Source organism: Elephas maximus, chromosome 5, assembly GCF_024166365.1.
Source record: "Elephas maximus indicus isolate mEleMax1 chromosome 5, mEleMax1 primary haplotype, whole genome shotgun sequence".
NCBI lineage: Eukaryota > Metazoa > Chordata > Mammalia > Proboscidea > Elephantidae > Elephas > Elephas maximus.
Window position 1 is genome coordinate 136017980 of NC_064823.1, and position 16677 is coordinate 136034656.

Genomic DNA, 16677 nt, shown 5'->3' on the forward strand with positions numbered 1-16677 from the left:
CTCAGCTTCAATTAAAATGGAGTCTAGGAAGTAACGAACACTGGGATCAGGAGCAATTATAAAATCAGGAAGTTGCCAATTTGTTCAAAAACCATACCGTATATAGCAAAACTACACTTACACTACAAACAACCAGAGAGAGAGACTTCATTTGTTTTGTTTTCTACTACTTATCCGTCACATAAAAACTGTCTAGCGTATGGTAAGCATTAAAATATTTGGATAAATAGACTCCTCAAACTAAGTAGCACAATGTAAATTATAGCAGATACCAAAATACTGAACTTTACTACTAAAAATCCAAAACCAAACCTGCTGCTGTTGAGTCAATTCCGACCCACAGTGACCCTAGAGGACAGAGTAGAACCACCCCACAGTGTTTCCAAGAAGCGGCTGATGGATTCTAACTGCTGACCTTTTTGTTAGCAGGCGAGCTCTTAACCACTGTGCCAGCAGAGCTCCAACTTTATTACTACTAGTTTCATATTATCAAGCACTTTAAAAATTATTTTTTAAAGTCTATGAGACTACAAGTTGAATAACATTCCAGCTTTTTTAATAATCATTCTAATTTTTCTAAACTCTTTCGAAAAGATATGAAATTATCAACTAAAAGTAGAGAAGATGCAAGCATTCATGATTTAAGCCAACTGAGTAACACATTAATCATAACTGCTTGGTTTATGTAAGTGAAGAACTGAAAGTTGATCCTGTAACTTTTTTTTACTAGAAGTTGGCAGTCACAAATAAAGATGTATCACAGCTCTTCCTAAAAGTATTTAACACATCAAATTTTTTAAAAGTGCCAATAAAAACATCCTTACAGAAAAAGATATCAGTGATTAAGTCATACCATATTCCAAACTAATTACCCATACATTTTAAAGCATTGGACACGCTGTGTCAAAGTAGTATTTGCAAACCATTAATTACTATACAGATACAAGGTACCACCAACTACAATAGACTACAATCAAACTTTCAAGTCAAAAGTATTTATAAAGCTATGGTACCACTTTTATGAAAAAGATACTACAATAAATCAACTGGGTAAAAAAGAAAACAGAACAACTGTGTTACAATACAATAGAATAAACAAAAGAAGTAGACAAATATTGGTAGTTAAACTGCGATAAGAAACGTATAAATAATCTGTTACAGAAGTTCCAATGTGGAACAAATGTCTTAGTGAGGATGACCTTGGAAAGACTTACACCAGAGGAAACAAGAGCCGGAACCATGTCAATTTTTGCTACCATTGTATCTCCAACTTGTGTAACAGTGCACTGAACATAGAAGAGTTTCAATAATATTTACTGACTGAATGAACAAACATTTGGAAAGGACCTTGAGAGATGGAAAGGACACTCCAGGATGAGGAAAACATGCAAACACAGGAATAAAAGGGGAAAGAAGGCGTGTTCAAAGAACCAGCAGTAGTCCAATTTCACTGCAGTATACTTAAGACATGTGGACGATCAGGAGTGTGTACCCCTCTATGAACTACATAACAAGTTCAGATTTAGTTCTAAATTAACTGAAAATACAAAAAGTTTTATTAATGAAAGTAGTATATAAGAGACTGCAAGATACATTACAAGATTATTGCCACCTATGGAAACCCTGGTGGTATAGTGGTTAGATGCTACAGCTGCTAACCTAAAGGTCGGCAGTCCAAATCCACCAGGCACTCCTTGGAAACTCTATTGGGCAGTTCTACTCTGTCCTATAGGGTCGCTGTGAGTCGGAATCAACTTGATGGCAATGGGTTTGGTTTTTTGGTTTTATACCCCAAATGATGAAGTTCAGAACTAATATAGTAGCAATGAAAATGTAAAGAACTTGGTTCTTTACATTTTGTGTGCCGTTCAGTCGATTCCGACTCATAGCAACCTTATAGGACAGAGCAGAATTGCCCCATAAGGTTTCCAAGGCTATAATCTTTACAGAAGCAGAGCACCACATCCTTCTTCCGCAGAGCAGCTGGTGGGTTCAAACCACTGACCTTTCATTTATCAACCTTCTAGTTAGCTGCCAAGCACTTAACCACTACACCACCAAGGCCAAAGTCCAGTGTAACTCCAAGAATGTGTGTCTGGTTGACTGGAAAAACAAGAGTATTATTTAAAAAATATACAAAGTCAAAAAACAAAAAAATGGTTGGGGGCAAGGGGGTAGGCCAGAAAACAAAGAAAATAAGATTTATTGAGTATTTATTCCTTGTTAGGCACTTCAAAAACATTAATCTTCACAACTGCCCTGTGAAGTAGTTATTATCTCCATTTTACAAATGAGGCAAAAGAGGTCAAAATATTTCCCCAAAGCTCGAAAAGCTAATCAGTTATGTATCATTCCCTCCCTTCTTCCTTCCTAAGAAAACCTCCATTATGTTCAAATACAGTAAAATCTGCAAAAGCCAGAACCTCTGTAAGGTGGAAGCCTGTCAAAGAGAAGGAAAAGTCAAGTATTTTCCACCATAACAAGTGATAGAAAAGTGGTAAGACTGCACCCTGTCAAAGGTGGAAAATCTGGCAATCCCATAAGGCAATCCCACAGAACTCGGCTCTCACAGGTTTCACTGTGTGGGCTCTAGAAGGTGGGAAATTCTATTTCCCTTGAACAATATCCCAGGCCTGACCAATGAGACCTGAGAAGAAATACATTGGGGGTTTCTGGGGAAGATTTTCCTACATGGATTAAAAAAAAAAAAAAAAAATTTTTTTTTTTCCATGGATTAGAAACATGGAAATCATGCGGAACCTTGAAGTGAGCAATCTAAGAGTCATCCTTGATTGCTCCCTTTCTTTCACTCCTGTTTCCCAATCTGTGAGCAAACTAAATCAATTCTTATTCCAAAATACCTCCTTAACTTGTTCTCTTCTCTCAGCCTCTGCTACCATCCTAGCCCAAGCGATTATCGACTTTTAACTGGACTCTTGCTTGACTTTAACAGTCAGTCTTGCTCCCAACAATCCATTCACCACGCAGCAGCCAAAGAGGTATTTTAAAACCTAAATCATATCATGTTGATCCACTCCTTAAAATGCTTCAACTGCTTCCCATTACCTCCTGAATAAAACCGAAACAAGGTAACAAGGTCCGAGACTCTGTACCATCTGGCCCATGTCTCCATGCACAGCTGGATCCCACACTACTCTCCTCATCCCTCAAAACATTCAGTCAAAACAATACTTTCACTTCCTCAAAAAATTCAAATTCTTTCTTGCTCAAGGTCTTCACAGCGTTGGCTCCTTATTATCTTTCAGATGTCACCTTAAAAAGTGACATTCTGAGAGAAACCTTCCCTGACCAGCTTACCTAAAGTAGGTGTCCCCACGCCATCCACATTATTTTGTATTTCACCTCTTCTTTGTTCTTTGATAGCATTTTTCATGACTTTTTTTTTTTTTTAACCTTCCCAACTGAAATGCAGGCTCCATGGGACCTCACTGATTTTGGTCATCATTGTGTCCCCAATACTTATCATATGCGTGGAATATAGTTGACATTCAAACACTGACTGACTAATTTCACATTTAAAAAAAAAAAATCACTCTATAAGCCTAATATTAAATATACATAAATATATGCATATAGATTTAATATAGACCACGTTTTTGTTATCCTTAGTTGCCATGGAGTCAGTTCCAACTCATAGCGACTCCATGTGTGCATAACAGAACCGCTTCATGGGGTTTTCAAGGCTGTGACTTTCCAGAAGCAGATCACCAGGCCTTTCTACCAAGGCACCTCTGGGTGGGTTCGAATCACCAACCTTTCGGTTAATAGTCAAGCACTTAATCATTTGCACCACCCAAAGACCTAAAAAAAAAAAAGTATAGAAAAAATTGTTACAGTTGTTATCTACAGTTCTTGGGGGTAGACTTGTTTCCTACTTTACACTTCTCAGTATCTTCTAAATTTTCTATAATAAATCTTTATACCTAGAAATAAAATTAAAGATTTTTAAGTCTGGCATTTCAGCTGCAAAATACTTTAAATTTTTTGTCATATAAAACAATAAAGGTACAAAATGACTTAAGCAAATGATACAACTAACTTTTTAAAAATATCATAACACTTCTCAATCTTACTGTCTATAGTTTGCTTCATATTGTTACAAAATTTTAATTTCACACCATTCATTAAAGGTCTAAGATTATTTAGGTCACAAAAGTGCTCAAACTATGTCTTCATACTTTTTAATATGCAACATAAAACATCTTAACAATAATACTCAATGGATCACAGAACATTTCTGTAACTATCCTACATCTATAGATAAAAAGAAAAACAATAATAACCAATGATAATCAGGCACTTATACTTGCCAGACTCTGTCCTGGATTAGTTCATTTATTCTTCACAAATCCATTTTAACCAAAACCAAACTAAATCCATTGCCACAGGGTCGATTTTGACTCATAGCAACTCTACAGGACAGAGCAGAACTGCCCCATGGGATTTCCCAGGCTGTAAATCTTTATGGAAGCTGACTGCTGTATCTTTCTCCTGTGGAGAGACTGGTGGGTTCAAACTGCTGACCTCCTGGTCAAGCAGATTCCGACTCACAGCAACCCTATATAGGACAGAGTAGAACTGCCCCCATCTGGTTTCCAAAGCTGTAATCTTAATGGAAGCTGATTGCCACATCTTTCATCCCGAGCAGCTGCTGGTGGGTTTGAACCACTGACCTTTTGGTTAGCAGCAAAGCCACTTAACCACTGTGCCACCAGGGCTCCTTCCAAACCCATTTTAGAGATAAGGAAATTTAGGCACTAACAGATTAAATCACGTACCCAAAATTTCAAAACCACTGTCAGACTGGGATTCTAAGCCAGGAAATCCTCACTCCAGTGTAGACGCTATGCTCTTAACCACAGTACACAAGAGTGGAAACAGATTTATGGCCCAATAAAAGTCCAAGATACAACATGCTATGCTTCTTAAAACTTACATCCCATCTTTAAGGAGTATTCATGAAAACAAAGCACAAATACAAATTACCTACCAACTGAAAATACTTATTGTTTTCTTTTAAAAAAAACTTAATAAATTAACAATAATTAATATATTAACATCAATAATAATGGACTTCAGAAATCATGTATTTTTAAGACTTCTGAATATTTAATCGCAAAAGTTTAAAAAAAAAAAGAAAACCTGGTTATTTACCAAAGATCTATGAAGAAGGAACTAATAAGGTTGCTGAATAATACCATCTAAAATTTAACATTAATTACAGTGCTTAATTCTCCAGCCTCATTTCCTGATTCAACTCCATTCACAACCTATGTGTTTCATGATAAAGATACTTGGCATTGGAAGTTTTATAAGACATAAACTATTTGAAAAGAATTCTGTATCTCAATTATACGTAGTAACTTACTACAGGGATAAGAATAACCTCACAAGGATTACATAGGATTAAATGAGGTAAAATATACAAAATGTCTGACATAAATTTGAATTCCACATGCAAAGATGGATGTTGGTGTGCTAGAGCCAGTCAATCACCATGTAAGCAGGCTTACCATTAACCAAAGTAACTGGGTATTTGGTAATTCGCAATCCCTACCTAGCATTCTCAAACGCCAATGCCTATCCTATGGTAAGCATCATTCCCCAAACTCAGCTTCCTCCCCTCATACCAGTGGATCTTTCCACTATTTCCTCCACTATCTGACAAACTCATGCTTCTCGGCAAATATCTCTACTCTTTGCTACTAACTCTTTACTATTAACTCACCTCTCCCTAGGTAGAGCAAACTTGTCTACTATCCTAAAGCTTGGTGGTTTGAAGCCACCCAGCAGTGCTGCAGAAGAAAGGCCTGGCAATCTACTTCCGTAAAGACTACAGCTAAGAAAACTCTATGCCACAGTTCTATCCTGTAACACATGGGGTCACCATGCATCGGAATCAACTCTAAGGCAACAGGTTGGTTCTTCCCTCCACATCAAAGTTAGGAATTCACCTTTTATAATTCTGTAAAATACAACACATACCCTTATGCCCTCATTGCACTGTGCCATCACTCTTTAAGTAAGTATACTAGGAATACACAGAGTCACTGTGTCACAACAATTGGTTGGCATTCAATCATTTCAGAAGGTAGCACATGATCAAGAACTGTTGATACTGAAGGAGGAAGCTGAAGCTACTCTGTAGGGACTGGATCATTGACAAAATTATCAACTGAAATGTCTCAACAAACGATGCAACACTGGAAGCACTTACATACCTATGCCAAGAGATATGGAAGACGGCCTAGCTGGAACATATCCACATCGGCTGGAACATATCCACATTGATGCCCGTTCCAAAGAAACATGATCAAATGTAATGTGGAAATTACCAAACAGTATCATTAACAGCACATGCTAGCAAAATTTCGCTCAAGATAATTCAGAAACGACTACAGCCAAACATTGACAGCGAACTGCCAGAAGTTCAAGCCAAGTTCAGAAAAGGACGTGAAACAACAGACATCATTGCTGTTGTCAGATGGATCTTGGTTGAAAACAGAGAATACCAGGAAGATGTTTACCTGTGTTTTATCAACTACAAAAAGGCATCGGACTGTGGACCTTAACAAATCATGAACACTGAGAAGAAAGGGAGTTCTGGAACACTTAACTGTGCACTGGGGAATCTATACCTATATGAAGAGGTAGTTGTTTGAACACAACAAGGGGATACTTCATGATTTAAAATTTGAAAAGGAGTGCAGCAGGGTTGCATCCTTTCAACAACTAATCAGTAAAACTTGACTATATGCAGAAGGATGTGATATCAGGATTGGTGAAAGATGCATTAACAGCCTGCAATATACAGATGACACAACCTTGCTTGCTGAAAATGAAAACTACTTGAAGCACTTACTGATGAAGATTAAAGACTACAACCTTCAGTATGGATTACACTTGAATGTGAAGAAAACAAAAATCCCCACAATTGGACCGATAAACATCATGATAAATCGACAAAAAACTGATGTTGTCAATGATTCCATTCTACCTGGATCAACAATCAACATCCATGGAAACAAGAGTCAAGAAACCAAAGAACCTATTGCATTGGGCAAACCTGCTGCAAAAGACCTCTTTAAAGTTCTAAAAAGCAAAGATGTTACTTTGAGGACTCAGGTGCACCTGACCTAGGCCGTGGTCTTTTCAATCACCTCATATGCATGCAAAAGCTGGACAATGAGAAAGGAAGACAGAGGAAGAATTGATACATTCAAATTGCATATTGATAAAGAATATTGAATATACCATGGACTGCCAAAAGAACAAACAAATCAATCTTAGAAGAAATACAGCCAAAATGCTCCTTAGAAGCAAGGATGGCAAGACTTCAGCTCACTTATTTTGGACACGTCATCAGGAAAGACTAATCACTAGAAAAAAGCATCCTGTTTGGTAGAGGATCAGTGAGAACGAGGGAAACCCTAATGAGATGGACTGACAGAACAGCCAAAACAACGGACCCAAACGTGCCAATGATCATAAAGATGGCAAAGCACTAGGCATTGTTTCCTTCTGTTATACATAAGGTTGCCATGAGTCAGAGCCAAATCAATGGCAACTAACAACATCATCTCCCAGTAGACTACAGGGCAGGGTCAATTTCCTATTTTTTATTTTGAAATCCCAAACATCTAACCCTGTGATTGGCACATAGCAGCTAGTGAAGTTTTTGTTCATTCCTTATCTTTAATGAAGAGAAAATGTAATACTTAAAGTGAACAGAAAAGAACTACATTTATTTATATCATGCTTTCTTCAAAAAAGAAATAATAACAATGAAAAGGGGAATTTGGTTTTAACACTGCAAATGTATAATAAGAAACCTTTAATAAATATTCTAATATATTAATAAGCACGGCAATGCTGCTAGATTACTAATACTAGTAATTACTAATATGAAGATCTAAAAGGATAAGAAATCAATGTTAGCTAACACAGTTTTTTCTTTTTTTTGGCCTTTAAAAAAAAGAACATCTATATTTTTCTTTAGGTTAAACATTTTCAGGCAATTTCCAAGTTTACATTTTTCCTGCAATGATTAAAATGGTCAATTTCTACATCTTTACATCCCATTCCTAGCATCATACCTGGCACAAAAAAAAAAAAAAAAATAGTCACTAAATAATGTTCAAAACTCTATGCATGTGCTTATATATACACACTCACCTATATTCATCACAGACTGACTTTCTTACTTTTACTCTCTATAGTTCTTTAAAGGACCCATTACGACAGACCTAGAACCAACCATGAATGACATCAAAGAATATATTTAAAAAGGCAAATTCAAAAATGGTCAGAGGTAGCTACAACCACAGTTGAACAGGTTTAAGTGGATTTTTTTTTAATTCGGTGCCCAGGAAATAGAGTAAAAAGAAATACCAAGTGGTGTTGTTGGTGTTAGATGATGCTGAGTGGGCTCGGACTCATGGCTAGCAATACCAGTTTGAATATTTGTGGCAAAGCAGAAAGAAGAGCTAAAGATGACAATGGCTGAAGACAATGGGGAAACGGGGAAAATTACATACTTGTCAGTAACGGAAAAGTCAGAGGTTGAATGCTGGATAATGGGAATAAGGAAGAGGGGATTTAAGAGTATCTAGTCAAATTCAGCATCAGATGTTTTTCAAAAAGTAAAAAAAAAAAAATCAGCAGAAAGAAAACATGAGCGCAAAGCTGGACCTGTGAAATGTACAGCATGCTGAGTAGGAGATAAAATTTTCAAATAAGGGTTAAAACAAAACCTTGGTTACATATTGAGAATCATTCAAGAAACCTAAGTAAAAATCACTTCCATTACTCTAGGGGTTTGGAATGAAATTGCTTTATTTTGTGATCAAATAAATAAGACAGTCACTTCAAGTTTTTTTTTTTTAATTAAAAACCCAGCACTAAATTCTGTAAAATACTTTTTGAGGTGTTTCAGTTCCCAAGAACGGCAAGTTTGGGGAGATAAAAAACAGAGGTAGAGAAAGAAAGTAAAAACTTTAAACTAGAGGAAAAGAGTAGGGTACGCAAGAGGCCAAGATCCTCAAGCACACATAAAGAGAAATTCATACACAAGGGCACTCATACAGATACAGGCAACGGGTTCTGAGATGAATGTTAGGCTGAGTAGACCGCTCTTGCCATAACCTACAGTTTCCTGGGCTTGTGGGAGAAAAAAAAAAGTTACCACTATCTTAAGAAAACACTAAGCATTCACTAATAAACATTCAACAGCTGCTTTCAGACTTAACCCTAAAACTGTTTCAATTTAGATGACATGGTTGATGAAGCCTAGCAGAAAGGAAATGACTCTCAGGACTGCAGCCATGAGGGCCGGGTTGTGCAGTATCATCACCTCAAGGGCCAAATGAAACCGAGGCCAAAAGGCAAATCAATCATGGGCTTAGGGTTCCCCACCCCCAACTGAGAACTTTCCTAGTAATCAGGTTCTCTGAGGAGGAAATGTTCAGCTAGACTAGAGGAACACAAGACCATGAACAGAGATTAAGGGGAGAATCACTCCTAAAATCAGCAACAATGAAACCAGCCAAGGACAATAGTTCCTGAAGGTAAGAGGAGAAAGTGTCAACAAGGACTGAATAGACAATACCTACATACAAAGATCTCACAGGGTAAGGAAAAGAAGAAAAAAACATTTAGATTCAGCAGTAAAAATAACCATCTACAGGAGATTAAGTCTGAAATTCACACAGCAATGAAATTCTAAAGTTAATTCTGAAACAAATAATATGCCAATACCACCAGACACTTATTCACAAATGATGAGGCTGGGTTAGGGAGAGCAGATCACCTCTGATCTACTGCAACATTAGTTCAATCCAGAAAGAGTTATCCTTTGTTAAGGAATAAACATGAATTTTTAATATGGAATATTTATTATGGCAAATACACTGTCCTTTGCAATCAAAACAATCTGTTTTGTCGAACGTCTGACGAATATTTTTGCAACTATTTTCTGTTAACTCTAAGTCATTTCATTAATCCAATCATATACAAAAATAGCTAATTTTTATGTAAATAGGAACTTGAAATAAAGAAGATATTCTATGAAAAATAACTTGTTTCTCTTTGCACTTTTTCAAAGCTTTGTACCAGTTTAAATAAGTCATTCGATAAAGTAAAATTAAAAGGTAATTTTACTTCTTAGATGTTCTATAAATAGCCAGATTACTTTCAAATCTAAGCAAACTATAAAACAAAATCTCCTCTAAACATTTTCATAGCCACTGCATACTTTAAAAGCTCAAGGCCTCTATTTCTACATAATTTCCTAACTAGCCTTTCTATCTCTATTATTGCTTCCATTCCATTTGCACCACCAAGGGACTCCAAGATTGTCTTTAGTGGAGTAAATGTTTAGATTTTTGCCTGACTTCAGAATTGCTAGGCAAAAGTATTACTTGGAAAAAAATGGTAAATAAGCTCATCTGCTAATCAAAAGATTGGCGGGTCAAGTGCACCCAGAAGCACCTCAGAAGAAAGGCCTGGTGAGCTTCTTCTGAAAAATCAGCCACTGAAAACTCTAAAACACAAGGGTCACCATGAGTCAGGATCAACTCAACAGCAAATGGGAATATTAAACCTCTCTATTATTTGGTCCAGCCTTCTCCTTTCATTTCCCACTACTCTACATACACTCTGTGCTTAACTCCAAAGAAAACTATTAATTTACTTCTTATTCTTGCATTTGCCTCCACCTAGAAAGCCCTTTCACTCATCTCCACATGAAATGCTATCTATACATCAAGGCCCAGCTCAAACTACCCCTCCTCCAAGAAATCTTCCCTAACAGCCTCTTCCTTTCCCAACACTTTGGAGTCAATTGTGGTACTCATCACGGTCTGTCGCGTATTATACTTAGTTGTGTGTATAAAGATGCACACAACATTGTCGTTGTTAGCTGCCATCCAGTCAGTTCCAACCCACAGCAACCCTATGTACAACAGAACGAAACACTGCCCGGTCCTGTGCCATCCTCACAATCATTGATAGGTTTGAGCCCACTGTTGGCAGTTACTGTGTCAATCCATCTGGCGGAGGGTCTTCCTCTTTTTCACTGACCCTCTACTTTACCAAGCATGACGTCCTTCTCCAGGGACTGGTCCTTCCTGATAACATGTTCAAAGTAAGACAAAGTCTTGCCATCCTTGCTTCCAAGGAGCACTCTGGCTGTATTTCTTCCATGACAGACTTGTTTGTTCTTCTGGCAGTCCATGGTATGCATATTCAATGTTCTTCTCCAACACCATAAATCAAAGGCATCAATTCTTCTTCAGTCTTCCTTACTCACTGCCCAGCTTTCACATGCATATGAGGCGACTGAAAATATCATCGCTTGGGTCAGGCATACCTTAGTCCTCACAGTGACATCTTTGCTTTTTTAACACTTTAAAGAGGTCTTTTGCAGTAGATCTGCCCAATGCAATATATCGTTTGATTCCCTGACTGCTACTTCCATGAGCGCTGACTGTGGATCCAAATAAAATGAAATTCATGACAACATCAGTCTCTTCTCCATTTATCATGACATTGCTTATTGGTTCTCCATGCAGCTATCAATTAGTTGATGTGCTGTGGTGGTTTGCATGTTGCTGTGATCCTGGAAGCTTTGCTACCAGTATTTCAAGTACCAGCACAGTCACCCTTGGTGGACAAGCTTCGGCAGAGCTTCCACACTAAGACAGACTACGAAGAAGGACCTGGCAGTCTACTTCTGAAAAAACTGGCCAGTGAAAACCTTATGAAAAGCAGTATACAACATATCAGTTAAGAAACAAAAGGAAAAAATATAAATCGAAATTCATTACAACAATGAGTCCGTTTATTTCATGATCTGTCATAGTCTCTCTCATGTCGTAAGAACACTTCCTTGCCCAAAACGAAGCATGATAGATGATTTAAAGGTAATTTACTCTTAAAACACATTCAGCTGCTAAAGTAAAACCTTTGGGGGGCTGACTTCACTGGACAAGAATGTATTCTACATTTTATTAGTAAGAGGCAAACCCTTATAAAAAGTTTCTAAAGATACATAAGGATTAAAAACATCAATCTAGAGCAGAAGAAGAAGATGGTGTGATTCTGGCTGTCATGTAACACAGGTGTTAAGAATACACAGTTAAATGACAACTCTAATCGGGAGCCAGAGTGAACAATCACTCTGTCAGAATTCTTTTAAAATGTTTCAATTTTCAAAATTCCTATGAAGTTTAGTCCTTTTATTACTGATGCTCTGCCCCACTGCTCTCCTTTAACCCTGCCTAGAATATGACAAAGCAGTAGTTGTTAAGTGCAGTCTATGGTTCTACTTCCTGACGTTCACAGTTACAGTAATAAATTACGTTCTGGCTTAGCACAAGATTTGCAAATGGAAATCATAAAAGAAAACACTACTGATACAATCAAAAGAATGGTAAGGAGCCCTAGAGAGGTCATACAGCTCAAAGAAATTTTCAGTATCACAGACTTTCAATTTTCCTTTTCTCAGAAACCAGTGCTGGACTGTATTTACATAAGCTTATTAAAATGGCCAAAATTTAACTTGCATATCATGTAGTTTTATTATCATAAACTTTAAATGGAATTTAACTTGTTAAAAATAAATATTCTAACAAGAGTAAGAACATTAAAAATAAACTCCCAGGTTAATACTGTTTCTGTAACATCTTTAAGCACTACAGCACAATCTCCCTTCATGCGTTACATCAGACTTTTTTTCCAAGAATCACCCTTTCTCTTTTCACAATGCCATAAATTACTACAGAAAAATTTAAGTCTTCAAAAGGAAGGACTATAAACAGTCTATCAAAGTCCCATCGGAAGTAACTTGACAGAATCTACGTACTATACAATATACTGCTAGTGACCAATAAATACTAAATTTCCTGCATCATATGCCCTTCCACCAATTACATTTTGATAAAGCAATAGCCAATTATTTTTCAAACTTTTCTGCTCAAGGATCCAAGAGTCACACTCCTATAGCTTCTAGAAGCCCAAACATTTCTCCTTCCTCCCTTCCTGTACCTGACATTAAATCTTTATAGTCCACTTCCCTAGCTACTTTCCTGATAATCACTATTTTTCACATCTTTACTTGCCATTTAAGAACATAAAGAATGTTCAAGCATAAGACTATGCAACTTATCCTCTCACTCAAACAATATGTCCTAATAATAATTATTCTATTATTCAAATTACCTAGTGGTAGGTTAAAAGTTTCACTTAAGAGGGCTTGGATATGCATCAGGGTAAAGCAAGTTAAACACTCTGATCACTGTGTTTTACGCACCCCAACTTCCAAAATGCTTGACAAAATTTACCAACATCCTTCTTCTTTCTACAATAGTAAACATCCTGTCATAGAACCCAGAAGCTATCTGCTTTGCTCCAAAGAATACAGCTCCTGAGCTTCTCAGAGCAGCTGTTAGTAACTTTCAGACGCCTGTTGCATTATCACTTTGGTTAAATTAATGATGGGTCATCCTGTTCAGTCGGCATTGGTTTAAGGGGTTTTCATCTTGTTTCTGCCCTTTTTTTTGTTTTAATCTTGCAGTTAGATGTAAGAACTTACAGATGTTTTAAAAATAAAACAACTAGAAAAGCAAATACTACTTAGCTCCACAAGAAATCCTTCTAGGATCCTTCCAGCATTACTTATACCACAACACACCAGTTGTACATGACACTGAAAGGCTTTAGAAGGATACAATTTTTTACTTAACCTTACCAAACATGTTTACAAATGTTCAATTACTTCGAGAACATTCTATATTAAAATAGGTGCTGGTGCGGTCTATCAGAACTGTGCTGTTCAAAAACAAGCCCCAAATATCCCGCATGTTAAATTTTAGGTGTATTTCTGGTTACTTGCTGAGCTTTCTGAGCCCTTTGTCACCCAGCGATGCTTCCACCAGCAAATACTTTCCACCCTTTAAAATGGTTTTCATCCCACCCCTCAAAAAATACAAATGAGACTTAGAGGTTTCCGCTTACTGATAGGAACCACTAGGTATTGTGGCTCTCAAAGAATCTTTAGCAGCCTCCCCTGGGACGCTCTGCTCAGCAGGGCACTGAATCCGTGAGACTCTCTGCCAGCTGCCTTTGCAAGAGCAGCACCAGAGGCCGACTCAATACCGCATTGCTGCTACTGACTTTTTCTAAAAAAAAAAAAAAAAAAACAGCCCAGTATCCTGCAGACCCTGCTGGCTCTTCCGCAGCATGGAAGAGAAATCGCCGCACTGCTCCGCTTGGAATACCGGGGAGCACGGCTGACGGGCGGGGTGGTGTGTGCCGTCGAGAGGCTCGGACCACGGCGGCTGTCGGGGTAAAAAGGGATAGCGGCCGGAATAGAGGAGATCGCGGCGCAGCAGCGGCCAGGGAACCGGCGTCCCGGCGCCCAGCTCGCCATCGCGCACTGACCGCGGCCGTCGAACGGGGCTAGGGATCCCGCAGCCGCCAGCCGAGCCCCGCCCGCCGCCCCCGGGGCCTCACCTGTCATGAGCGCCGGGCTGTCGCCCGCCGCCGCCGCCGCCGCCGGCGCCGCCGCCGCCGCCGCGGAAGAGGAGGCGGCAGCCGCGGCTGCGCCTGCTGCCCGCCGCCCGCGGAGGTGCCTCGGAACCACCTCGCATCCGTCCGCCGCTCCGGCCACCAGCAGCCCGAGCACCAGCAGCGCAGCCCAGCGTCGCCGCGGCAGCCAACCCGAGGCCGGGCCGGGCGTCGCGGCGGGATGAGGGAGCAGAGGGGGAGCGGGGATAAAGCGCGGTAGCGTCCCGGCCGCCGACCGCTCGACCGCTCCGCGCGGTGCCGCCGCTGGCGACTCCGCCGGCCGCCCCCGACGCCTCAGACGCGCCACCCTGGTCCCTTCAGCACCGGCGGCCTCCAGAGCACGGGTCCTGACTGCGTTCATTGGTTCCGGTTATTTAAAAAAAAAAAAAAAAAAAGGTGGGAGGCAGAAAGCTACGGCGTCTTCAGGCCGCGCGCGACACCCGCGCTGCTGCCGCGGTGAGCCCGGGATCCGCTGCTCTGGCGCCTCCAAACAGCAGCCCAGCGCCCGCGCCGCCGCCACCGCGGCGCATCCCCCCGCCCCCTCCGGCCCGCGCTCGTCGTAGTACCACGCTCGGCCCCGACGCCTCCCTCCAGTCACACACTCGCTGGCATACCAATCCCCCGCCTCCTTCAGCTCTCCACTGCGCAGGCGCGGTGCTGCTGCACTGCGCGTGCTCGGGCCCTAGCCCCGCCCCCGGGGGCGTTCCCGAATCGGCGGGGGCGCAGCGGGGTGGATTCTCGGGTTTTAGCGGAACGGTAGGGAAGGGGGTGGGGAGGAAGGGAGACTTGTACCCCTACCACGTTTACTTCCCTACTGCGATAGGCTGAAGGGCGAGAGGGCTGGGAGAAGATACATACATCCCAAATCGCTTGGGCGGATTATAGCCGTATGGACGGCAGCAAAAATAATTGCACGTAAAACTTTGTAATAGGAAACAGCGGTGTCCCAAGAATTTCTATGTATGTGGGGCTTACAAGTGGCTAGCTGGGTGGAAGTGGAAGTTAGCGTAGCGTAGCGTTTTACTTCTCACTTTACCCTTAATCTGTGGCAAGCACTGTTACAAACTCTTTACACATTGACTTATTGTAACTCTAAACGTTAGATGGTATCGTTATCATCCCCATTTTACAATGAGGAAACTGAGGCCCAGGAATGTTAATTAACTCGCCCTCAAAATCCCACAGCTAACAAATGAGAACTGGTGCGGATTTGGCACTCACTTCAATGGAAACACTGGGGAGAATTTAGCTTCTGACTCTCGTTATTTCCAGACGTTACCTGCACTTATCACTCCCCTCTCCAGCCGCGCCCCCTGAAGTCTGCTGCGAACTGAGCAAATTGAAGAACGGTGGGCCGACTTGACTTGGCTTCGCTTACCTCAAATGAAGCACAGCTCTTGTGAAGCCAGATCTGCTTTCTATTACAGAATCTGCTTTAAAAAAAAAAAAAAAAAAAAAAAACCAGTGCCCTCGAGTCGATTCCGACTCATAGCGACCCTATAGAATTATCGGGTAGAGTTTCCAAGGAGTGCCTGGCGGATTCCAACTGCCGACCCTTATGGTTAGCAGCCGTAGCGCTTAACCACTAGCCACCAGGGTTTCCGCCACAGAATCTGCTTAGGGCGGGCATAATCAGGTTGAAGAAAAACGAACTGGGATCTTTCTCATGGAAACTAGTTACCAACACATTTTTCAGGCCACCTCGCCTCAGGTAAAAAAGGTGCAGAACGTAATTTTACTATAAGTTTAAAACCATTAAGAGCATCCAAACACATACGCAGGCATTCTCTCTCCCAGGGGCACAATGTTTGTTAAGATTTACAGGTTAAAAAAAAAAAAAACCAAACCTACTGCCATCAAGTCGAATCCAACTCATAGCGGCCCAATAGGACAGAGTAGAACTGTCCCATAGAGCTTCCAAGGAGCACCTGGTGGATTCGAACTGCCGACCTTGATAAGGTCCTTAAAAATATCTTGTTTGGTATTGGGCTTTATTCTTGGATTGGAGTTTTGATTTTGCTTTTTACTGGTTTGTTTGCTAATTTGTTCTCTCAACTCAAGAAAACGTCGAATTACACAATCTCCCAAAGA

General features: G+C 40.2%; 1 protein-coding gene across 2 annotated transcripts in view; it reads right to left on the reverse strand.

The window, feature by feature from the left end:
- STIM2 (stromal interaction molecule 2) overlaps positions 1-15143 on the reverse strand; it is a 199926-nt gene extending 184783 nt beyond the window's left edge. The window contains exon 1 of one of the 2 annotated variants that reach the window (XM_049886396.1): positions 14533-15143. In XM_049886396.1, the coding sequence (XP_049742353.1) occupies positions 14533-14947 (415 nt within the window). In that variant the 5' untranslated portion in view covers positions 14948-15143. The other variant, XM_049886397.1, reaches the window with a different exon arrangement.
- Between the last annotated feature and the right edge of the window lie 1534 nt (positions 15144-16677).